This window comes from Rhipicephalus microplus, chromosome 10 (genome assembly GCF_043290135.1).
Source record: "Rhipicephalus microplus isolate Deutch F79 chromosome 10, USDA_Rmic, whole genome shotgun sequence".
Lineage (NCBI taxonomy): Eukaryota > Metazoa > Arthropoda > Arachnida > Ixodida > Ixodidae > Rhipicephalus > Rhipicephalus microplus.
The window spans coordinates 56,867,320-56,879,036 of NC_134709.1; the positions used below are offsets into that span (position 1 = coordinate 56,867,320).

The 11,717-nt window shown below is 47.3% G+C and overlaps 1 protein-coding gene across 1 annotated transcript in view; it reads right to left on the minus strand.

The window, feature by feature from the left end:
• The window catches only part of LOC119180603 (uncharacterized), a 35,354-nt gene extending 31,499 nt beyond the window's left edge, over positions 1 to 3,855 (minus strand). Inside the window, exon 1 of the mRNA XM_037431715.2 lies at positions 2,708 to 3,855. Within this exon, the coding sequence (XP_037287612.2) occupies positions 2,708 to 3,474 (767 nt within the window). The 5' untranslated portion in view covers positions 3,475 to 3,855. The remainder of the gene's footprint in view (positions 1 to 2,707) is intronic.
• Positions 3,856 to 11,717: the final 7,862 nt, after the last annotated feature.

Consider the following 11,717-nt stretch of genomic DNA (forward strand, 5'->3'; position numbering starts at 1 on the left):
AACCAATCTAACTGCACTAAATAAAGAGTCTTCCGTGCATCAAGAGATGCAATAAAATTCTACTTGTTCCTTTCTGTTTCATTCATGGAAAAAAAAAAAAAAAACTGCCGGACGTTACTTTGGGGGATTGCACGAGTGGTTCAAAATTTCAATTTTCGCGTGGTTACACGGGACAGGTGGTGCCATCAAGCGGGGCGCAGTTGAAACAAAAGCATCTGCAATCTCGGAGCCAACGAAGGGAAATTGATCAATGGCCGTTGTTGTTGCTGTGGCTCCCGCTGCTTTCGGTCTGCTGCTACTAGCGTAGTAAAGCTGGGCAACGTTGTGCACGGCAACAGTGACGTGAGTTGGTCTGGTCAGTCCGCTTCTTGAGGTGGGTAATTTGAAGTGCGATAACCCGATGGGGACCACTAAAACGTGATTTTATTTCAAAATAGGCCCTTCCTTGGCACAAAAGTAACACTACGAGGTTTCTGGACCGCTTATTCCACAATCAACGCCGACCTAAGAGTTGACTTTAGTGTCCCTTTAACATATTTGAAAATTCTTTTTCGGGCAGGACATTCACATTACTGCGAAGTAGATTTTGTATAAGGTGATTCTGTCGCGACATGAAAACAAGCTGTAAGGCTCCTTTAAAGCCAGTCAACACACTCGATAGCTCTCCAAAGCATCCAAAAATCACTGTTTCAGCATTTCAGAGAGAAATTTCTGTTGCTTTTGCGACAAGTCAACTAATTATACTTGCATTCTTTCAGGCATATTTTGTAACATAACCGTTACAGCCATCTGGGCTGGTCATGTTTCTTTTCACAAAGACTGCCCACTGGCTCCATTCTAACCACATTATGTCCTGCAGAGAGCCCACGCTCCATTTGTGACCCGAACTACCAAAAATGTGATGCTAAAATAGGGAATTATTATTGTTCTATGAGAGAAATACACCCTAAAGGGAGCAACTGTTTCAGCATGGCCGGGCTATGAGGCACAAAAGGCTGTGAGTAGCGTTACACAGAGCTTGACACCGTATACCATAGTTTCTTCACACAACGCAGTTATAGTTGTCCCTTCTGCAGCTGCAACGACACTCAGACTTCTGACATTATCATGAATTGAAACGATCCTTTGGAATGCAGCAAATAAGTGTGACCAGCTTATAAACTACAACGTGTTTGTTCACATTATCCCAAAAACGTGACTAAAATTCCATTCCCAGGACAAAACCAGCACTAAACAATCAGATGGCACGCAAACAAAGACAGAATTATCTTTGCGAAAACAAAGCACTTGGACAAAACAGCATGATAACTATGCTTTGCCACGACAAGAATCTGCTAGGGCCCCCATGGCTCGGCTATTTCCACAACCAAAACAGCCTTGCTTGGCTTGCTCTCCTATTTGCGCACAGCTCTCGTATGTTGCATGCAAGCTGCACCTGCTTAATTGAGCGGGGAAGTTGCACTAACATTCCTTTTCATTAAGTGAAATTTTAACCAATGCTGTTACTGAGGGGCTATAGCATTCTGGTGCTTATTGCAATGCCAATGTTTTAACCTACAGCTTCTACAGCGATCTACAGGGATCTACAGCGGTAGCCACCATATTTTAAAATAGAAGAATATGAAACACGTGTGTGCCATGCTTTCAGCATGCCAATAAAGCAGAGAAAGTAATAATGACCTGCCAGCTACAGCAGCTGTCATAATTGGTCACCATGTCCGGGGCAACAAGCACTGCACAATAGAAACCTGTCAATTTGAATTTCACAAAGACCTTAAGCTTGTTTGAGCAAATGAATTTTACAACTCTTTCATGATCTTACGAGCATTTCTCCCTATGACCTGTGCAGAGAGGTTGAGCCATGTGTGCTTCATACAACCACCATTGTAGCAGCCAAGCACACACATTTCACATTCTTTACAAGTTGCAGGGAGTTAGCGGCAGGTGCAAAGACAATTCACCGGATATATGCACATTTTCCAAGTGCTTTGTGCTAACAGTTCCAATGTCTAACCATTTGTGAGGCGTGCTGAATCAAGAGGAAACATGAGAGAGGCCAATCAAAATAGCACATTAATTTTGGTGGCTGCTTACGACCCAATCAAATAGTTTCTAGTACACAACAGAACAGTTCGCAGTGATGCTACACCCTCTCCTGATCAAGGCCCAACAGAGCATGATTGAATTGAAAGTAAAGCTTCTCCTACGCTGGTCAAAAGAGCCAAATTACACGCTCATTATCATGATATTGATGCCCATCCCAGCATGCTTAAGAGGGCTCAATGGACAAAATGTAAAGTTCTATATAGCCCAATGAAAACTGCAGATGTCTACCCAGGCAAACACCAAGCTAATAACACTGTAGAACGGTCACATGTGTCAGGCAAAATATTCCTACTGTGAGTGTTCGTGACAATACGACAGTGTAGGAAAGATTAGTAATTTTTGCATTGCTTAAACATCGATACACTCGCAGCTTGCCAAAACTACCACTTTTCATCTTCATCGAGAAGAAACAGGAAATAATCACGATTGCTCGGCAGACAACCCCGGTTGCAAAGTGTGTAAAATACACGCGCAGACGCGGTGTTAAATGCAGTTTACTAGGAAAAATGACGCGCGCACATACCAACGCTACGAGGACGCGGTGCGAACTACGGGCCCATTCCCCGAAACTCTGGACAATGCTCTGGACTACGCAGTATACCTGACAATATGCGGCAGCGCAGTGGTGCACTGCAGCAGCGGGTTGCGGCTCCGTTCTATGTACTCGACTAAGGAGAGCTTGCAGCCGGCGGGGAACAGTAGCAACGCCTCGGTCAGGAACGGGATCTTCAGCGTTTGAAGTCGGGGCAGTCCTCGGAGCAGGTGGAATGACGAGGAGACCGTGATGCGCGGATCGATACACATGTCGCTCTCGAGCAGCACCGATCGCAGCTGCTCGCAGGCCACGAGCAGGTACAGAGAGTCGTCCGTCAGGCGCTGACCGGAGAGCTTGAGTTCGGCAAGATCGTGACAGTGCTGGGCGATCGAGAGCACTACGCCATCGGTGACGTTGCACAGGCACAACGTGAGCTTTTGAAGACGGGGAAGCCCGGCCAGGGCCGCGACCAGCGTCGAGTCGTCCTGATGAACGGCGCCGACGAGCGACAGCTCGACAAGCTGCTTGCCGTGAGCCGAGATCTGCCGAAGGAGCCGGGGTAGGCGAGACGGTTTGTTGATCGGTAGGTGACAGTCGATGAAGCTGAGCTTGATGCGTCGCAGCCTGTGCGTGAGTAGGTGGTGGATAGACGTGAAGTTCGACTGCTTGTAGGTCTGCAGAGCGTCCACCAGGTCTTCACTCACGTGCGGTGGGAAAACGCTGGCCACCGCCGAGTCGTCGTCTCCGTGCGTCGGGCACAGAGAGTGGATGGTGCCGGCAACGTAGGCGACGCAGAGCCGGTACAAAGGCTTGGGCGTCTTGCGTTTCGGCATCCTCCTTGGGTTTGTTCCGAGCTCTCGCTTTTTTTTTTCTCGGTTCGTCGCCTCCTCCCGTTTCAGCTATGCGCCGCTGTCACACAGCGTCCACACCGTGGGGCGGGGTTCGTTGACACCAACGCCGTCGCTGCTTCGCGGTCGGGACTGGGCAGGGAGCTCATGCTTGTTTCGCTACCTGAAAGCTTCAGTGCAGAGAAAGTGCCGGCGTCCCATCCTTTGCCGATGTTTGCAGAGCCGTCGCGACGTCGTAACCACGGCGTCCACACCTCCAAACTGAACACCGCCAGCCGCAGTCCCGCAGTTCGGCAGGCCACTGTGTTCTCTAGTTCGGCGTTCGATTATCTATCGGGTTGCTGCTGTATGCCCCAAACCATGACCTACTACACTCCTGACCTGCCCAGAGAGCACCTCTTCCAGCGCCCACGTTCTAGTTCATACCTTCTGCCGCTAGGGCCGTAACTTAGGAGCACTGTGGCGCTAGTCAGCACCTGTTCGCTGACGTCAGCTTGAGTGTTCGTGGTCATATTTCGGCCAACAGAGCACTCATATTGCGTAATTATTATGCACTAATGAAAAATAATTTTGAAACAAATATTTCAAAAGTCATTCACAAATTCTTTGCAATTAAATGGACGCAACATCACATATGCTGTCCTACACTATGTAAGTCTACGGATTCTCGCATTTGTCCACCAGTGTGCAATAAATTTTTCGTCACACTGAACAGCTTACTTGACCAGTCATCTAAGTGAAAAAATAGTCACATATATGCCGGCTGTTCATCACGGAATGCAGCCGTTCTTACTCTAGCGCCGTCCAAACAGCCGTAAAGTAGCAGACGAACAGGTTATAGGTAGCGCCACCTACGGCGAGCGATTGAACGAGAGCGGGGACACGCGCTCCCATAGGAACCCCGCTATCTGAACAGGTCAGGAGTGTAGTAGGTCATGCCCCAAACGGTATGCTCTGTGTGCGCATCCTCTAGATGGCATAAGTTGAAGTTTTGAACCCGCATGTAAATGCCGTGCACAAGAATTTCACTGGGGTAAGGGCCCGCAAACTTGCTTCACTCAGCTGAATATCACTTCGCAACGCGGGCGTACTCCGGGTACCATGTCACGCTTTTTCCGGCTACGATGGAGTCGATAGCGCGCATTTTGAATTGCTGCGTTTTTCGCTTTTCTGGTTAGTGCTTACAATTGTGACAGTTTCGAACAATAAGTCATCTCACCTCCACTAGCTTCATGTGAGCCTTGTGTTGGGGCAACAACAGCATATGGATGATCTGCGAACGTTTGCTGCTTGTGCCGTGGTGTCACAATGCACACATTGAAGACGACTCCTACGCAATAAGGGCTCTAAAGAGCGATTACGTGGCATCTTTATTACTGCCGAAAGCCCGAAACCCCCTCAAACGTGCGGTGTGTCTTTAAATGCTGTCAAATGAGACCTTTTATGTGGCACACGACGCTGCAGTTCCTGAAATTTGAATAAGGAAAGCAGAAAACTGTTCTCGCCTTCTTTGGCAAAACAAGGAAAGACCGACAGGTTGCAGGCAGACTGGTTTTATCAGGACAACTGAAATGCGCGTGACTGATAAGAATACTTGCCTACACTTGCCATGCCTTAACAGGAGTGCATGATGTGTGTTGCATAATGCCGCTGCAGAGCTTCCTCGGTTGTGCTAGAATGCGCGCACTTGCGCATAGGTGGGAATTTGTTTCGCGGGCGTTCTGCCAATCCCAGATAGAAGAGACAGATAGAAGACAAACATTTACTAATTGATCTCGTAACGTCGAAGCAGTGACACAACATTTTGAAGGCGCCATGACCTGTGGGATAGACTTGTGTGGGCGCACACGCATCACTTACGAAATATCAACTAATAATATAGCCTAGGACGTATTCAAAATCACTTGTCAAATGCGTATCCCGGCACCGCGCGCGAAACACGCCTTGTCAATAACCAACCGCCCCCTGCGTCACGAGTTTGTGTTTGCTGCCGCGATCTTTGCGAGCGCTCTTTCTTAGCAGAGCTTTTCAAGGGAAAGGGAGGCAGGCTTGAGCAGTCGTACATAGGCTGGTGTCCTTACCTCGGCAGAGGCACTGCGCCGTGTCGCCTGTAGGCAGACAGTTGTTTTGTTTTGTTTCCCTGGGGTGATGGCTCATACCCACTCAGGGGGATTGGCCAAGAAAGTGTAGTGCAGTTTTTCTGTGATCATTTTAACTATGTGTAATGAATTGATATTACAATAAGAAAAATGTAAAAAAAAACAACATAAAAAGAGCAAACGAAAAAAATCAAGTTGAGCAATTTTGAGATTTGAGGTGTTATGAGGCAGACAGAAATTAGGTGCCTTCTTCCTTTTCCTCATAAACCACTAACAACAACAACCTCGGCAGTGTAGATTTGGGGGTTCGCGTCCACGTACAACGTCTCGGAGGGAACCTTCATCGAAAAGAGTTGTTAATGCGGCGTTCACCGGCGCGCCATTTTTTTTTTCTTTTTTTGTGCTCACGTAGCTAGCTGCGTTTACACGGGAACCGCTCTGGGTCCCGGTTCAATAGGCGCTCTCTGAAACCGAAACTGCGACTGGGTGGCATAAAACCCTTTCCAGATAAGTAACCATCGCGTGCTCGAACAAACGGGCTTTTCAGCCACAATGAGTGGGTTGTTAGCTACTTATTCCAACAACAACAACAACAAAAAAACAACAACCAAGGTTTCTACTTCGGCATGTTGGTTTGCCATTAGTAAGCATAACGTTGCGCATAAAAGCCACGGACACGAGACGATTCGCCTAGTGTGTTACATCGCCAGGTCTCGAAATTTCAAATGAAACCTAATGTTCGAGAAGCGTCAATTGTTGCAGTGCTGGCTATCGAATTTTATTAACATTGCATTATGTACTCCTGTGATACAGCCCTCACGTCGTGTTAACGTCAATTCTAGTTAGGTGTCATGGGCTAAATTGATTTATGTAAAAGTGTCCAGGGTATATCATCGTCGCGAACACTAGCGCGTCATAAGAGCTTATTGCTTCTAGTGTTGCTAATACTCATATTGTCAGCATCGTTGCGTAAGTGCAAACAACTGGTTAAGTAAACATCTGTAACTCTTCATGTATCTGTGCGTGCAACATTTGTACATAAATTTAACGTCACTTCGTGACATGTCACTCAATGAAAAATTACATCACCTTCCCTCCACATGCTTCGCATGACGACGTTTCCCAAATAACGTGAGATCTGCCGATTTTTTTTTTAGTTTGTGCATATGGATATATGGCGCTATAAATGCTGTCGCACTGTAATCGGTAGTGAGTGATCAGGCGCAGTATTTCGTACTGTGTAAGGAGTAAGCGCACAGCACAGGTGAATGCAAAATACTAAGGGTACAAGTTTAATTTCCAATTCTGTTCCTAATAATTAACCCAGCTATGGTTTCACAGCTCACCAGCCTCGATCGCCCACAGTCACATTGCGTCCACAGCGGCAGTGGAGTGACGCAGACGCGATTCGACAATGACAATAATAAGAAGGCTCGACGACATCTAAAATTCATCATCGATTTCCACCTCGCATGCCGACAGGTCCGAAATCGTCCGGCATTCTTCCGGAAGGAATCTGCCAAACATGGCGGCCACGGAGTCCACGCGATGTCGTCTAGAGTCAAAAGATGGCTGACGGTTCGCACCGTATCCCGCAACAGCGTTTAGGTTGTCTCCGGCATTGCCATTCGGTTCCGTGAAGCAGTTATTGTACACGTAGTATAACAAGAAAATCGACTCACTGTTCAATAGACTTTCTGGAATAGCGACGGCATCGCCGACGCGGGCGCGATACGCTTGCAGAGACACGTAAAAGGCGGCCAGTTCTTCTACGTCGAGTTGCCGGTCGTCGTGTTCCGAACGGGCACCTCGTACCGCAAATGGACCCGCCACGTCCGCGAAACGACGTCCAGGAGTGAAGCGACCGGACGCAGCAGTCCGTGTCAACACGCAGTTGAAGAAGTTGGTGGCTCTGAGGTCGTGAGACAGCGTACCAAGAAAGAGAGGCTCCAGGACTCGAGGGCCCACCCTGGCGAGGCTGAGATCTCGAAGCCATCGGTCACGCAGCATCGTCAGGTTGAACAAGCTTATGGGAACTTCTAAAACGGATGATTCATGAGAAAACGTCGCGGCTGACGACAGCGATGAAGTTATCGTAGAGTAGCCGCCTGTCCACCGCTTCCAGGTGGACCTCTTCAGAAACCTCCTTAGTCGAGACACGTTCGACGTCGGGTTGCTGCCGTAGAGGTCTTTGAAGTGCAGATGCAGGGCCGCATCGTTGTCTCTAAGGCTGGCTGGGGGAAACGTGAAGGAGATCGTGGACGCGTTTGGAATCTTCTTGTCTAAATGAGTTTTAAACTGGCCAAAAAAGTCGCTAACCTCATCTCCCAGCCGGGGCAACAGACGAGTTGTGACTAACCATGGGACGAGGTCGGGATCGTGGTTATCGATGAAACGAAGACAGCTAATCACTCGTTCTTGTTTAGAAGAAACAGTGATTCGGAACGAGCTGGAGGTGCTGATATTGTCTTCGAGCTCATTACGATACGCTGAGAGATATTCGAGCATTGACGCAACGCCGGCCGTTAAATACGCAGGAACCTTATCGGCGTACCATTCGTAGTCCCGTTCTGACGATAGAAGTGAATCAACTGCCACTGTGCATGGTATGCTGGCGTTGTTGGCGATTGAGACGATTTCATTACACAACTGACGCTCTAGGCAGCGGAAGAATTCGGTGACGTTGTGGTAGCTGCGTTTTTCAGTAATGGCTAAAGGACCTTTCTTTCCGGTGCGATGCCTATGAACACGATTAAGAACACCGTCGTTTTTGAGGAATCTCGTCACTCGTACGGCTTCCGGACTGAGTAGCCTGGCGATAAACGTGTCGTTCACTGCGTCGACACGTACGTCGAAAAGTGGCGATACGCCGAGGAATAACATTCTGACGACCACCTCCGCCAGCGATGACGGTGTTAGTTCCTCGGAAAGCGATACCAAGTCACCGATGATGTTCTTGAGGTCTCGCTCTTCCACCAAAAGGCCGGACACGCAGTGAGAGAGGAACGTGCGCACATCCTGGAGCGGCGCCTCCAGTTCCAATACAAGGCGTCCGACTTCAACGAGCAAGTCGTCGGCGACGTTATCGTCGACGGTGTAGTACTGGCCGTGGGACTTGGCTAGCTGTAGGTGACTTCGAGACCACTGCGCACAGACCCGGTCGTAAAGGCTAGTGCAGCTGTTGCTGTGGATGTCCATGAGGCCCTCCAGGTAGGCAGCCATGTTTCTGCAGTCTTCTGTGTCGCAGAAGTAGAAGGCGCCTTCGACAGGTGCGTTGGTCCCCTCTGGAACACTTTTGTTCGTGACTTCGTCGTCGTTGTCCAACTCCTCGAATGAATAAGGGAGCAGCGTGTCGTTCGCGTTCGTGTTGCTGACGTTAGCCCCATGCGCGATCTGAGAGCGACGCGCGCTGCGGACGTAGGACGGGAAGGCGGGGTCAAGGTCGGAATATATCAGAATCCTGTACGTAATGACTGTCAGCAGGGAGGCGACCGAGAGGACCGCCATGCTGCAGACGAGGAGGTGGTATTTCCTGCACCACATCTCGGCGGCGGCCACACGTTGGGCCCACAACTCGCCTCGTTCAGCATGGTCCCCGGCGCCTGGACATCTCGGCTGTACGAAGCCAGCAGCAGGCGAGTGCTCGTTGTAGTCCAGGTCATCGTCCTCAATGATTGTAGTCATCGCGTGTTCGTGGACGCGTATTCCTTCTTCTTCTTTTTCATCAGCGAATCATGCGCACATAGGGTGATCGAACAAAAAGATGATGATGATGACCTCAGATGGATGGCACTCACCCGCAAAGGGATATGGGCCAAGAACTGGGCGGCAGGATATTTAAATGAAACTAAAACCAATCTGAAAGATTAGTTTGGAGATCGAACTGCGAATACACAAAAATGGTTGCTGAACAAGTGGTTAAACAATATCTTGTTCCTGACAAACATAACTACGAATTATAAACTGAAGATCTGAAAAGGTTGGGATTCACTAGCACGGTAATCTTTTTGTTGCCAATTGATGTAGTCAAACAGAGTATAGCATACATCCCTGAGGCGGTAACCAAATGAAGTGCTGCCAAGCGATAAAAGTAGTCCCGGCTACGGTCAACCACAAACTCAACCACAATGGAATTTGCTGAAGAATACCCTGAAAATTATATGCGGGGAGGGGGTGGCGTGTCAATTATATTACCAGTAAAGCTGTTCAATCTAACCGTAACTTGTGGGAGGTATAGACTATTTTACGGATGGGTTTCAGTGCCGCTATATTGGGTGGGTAATCTTTGTGTTTCGCGTCTTCAACAACTATAACAGTGTTATGGTATAGGTGCAGGCGCATGCAAATGGTTAGGTGGTTGCATGCGACGTTCCATGATCTTATTAATTTACGTCGAAATTCAGAAAAGAAAGCATCAGCTTAACAGCCGAAGATGGCGGCGTCCACATGACTTGGGTAAAGTAGTCTATATAAAATTATGCGTTGGTGTAGCCTATAAAAATTTTATTCCATTAATAAGCTTGTATGTACCACAGAAATTGCGTAAATCGCATTACTCGCCCCTGGTCTACCAAACATGAAGAAGGTATCAGCTAGGCCAACAAATGACTACGAAGCAAAAGCGGTGAGCCGAATGCCTCGAGTACGTCTATATAGGCAACGGAATTGATTGACTGCTTGATTAATTGGTATGTGAGGTTTAATGTTCCAAAACCATCATATGATGTGCCAAAATCACCATATGATTATGGTGGTTTTAGGTCTGTTCGCTGAAAATCAACGTAGAAAGAACCTAACACACCTAGCTAAAGCCTATAGACGACTTACAAGAGAGCAAAAACCACCTGAAATACATATTCCTATAAGGTCTTAAGTAACAACCTTGCATCAACCAGATTTGTTTTCAGAATAGTTCGGTTGAGATGTTTGAACACTTGCGTCACTTACTGAGAACTTCGCTATTTTTTAATGTTTATTCTTGTTTATTCTTGGATTATTCTGTTGTTGTAGTATATGTGTGTGCACTAACGCAAGATTAAAAAATAAATTAATTGAGGTACCTTCGCATTAGTAGTGCCAAGATCGAAGGAAGTGAAGAGCTATAGGCAGCGTTTTTTTTTTTTGTTAATCTATATTACTCTTTTTTCTCGTTTTTCATATCTTTTTCGTGTGTTTTCATTGCGGTTTCTTTAATTTTTTCTCTTTCTTGCGCCTCCCATTTCTCTTTTTCTTTCCTCTTTTTCTTTATCTGTCTCTCTTTCTCGTTCTGTCGTGCTTTCTCTTTTTTCACCTTTTCAAAGGTCGGTTTCTTTCTATTTCTGTCTTATATGTTTCCGTTTCTGTTTCTGTCTTTCTTCTAATTCTTTCGCGGTTGATCTTTCGCATTCCGCGTACGAGATCTCTCCCCTACCATATTTATAGCCTCCCACACTATAAAAATTGCCATGCGCGTTCAGGGAGCGAAGATGATGAAGAGGACCAAGAAATGCGCGTTCTGGTTGATGGTGATGACAACTTTAGTTCGGAACCAACGAAGTTTCTTCGAGCTTAACCACTCCACTCTTAAAACTTGGGGAGGTATACGTGAGGTTTGGACACTCCTCTCCCGGAAGATGTGTGGGAGGGAACTCAAACCGAGCTGCAGAGTGGGACGAGAAGCCACCGCTCCATAATAGCTTCATTTTCAATCCATCGTGCTGTAGTGAAAAACGAAAGTGTAATAAACGACATCTCGAGGTAATATGATTAAAGAAGAAAGAAAAAATAGCAATGCTCAACTGTTTCCAAGGCTGTGTGGGTGAAATCCTAATTGGACCTTCTGTTAATCAGCTTTTCAATTTGTTGTGTCTGATCTGCTGATGATTTGGAGGAGCTTAAAGTCAGCGGCGTCTGCTGCCTCTTCGTCTCGCACATCTTTCTGTTGCGTGCAGTGGCCATACGTACCAGCATACTTTTCGCCCTCCCGTTTGTGCATGTTTACACGTCGACTAAACGGTGGGCCGCTTAGTTGTGTGTCCATTTTACGAAAATATTGCTAACTAAAAATGGTTTTTTTTTTCAATGTGCTGCGCATTCTAAGAAACAGGATCGAGACTGGAGCATTTTGAAGGTAGCATTGTTACTTTGACA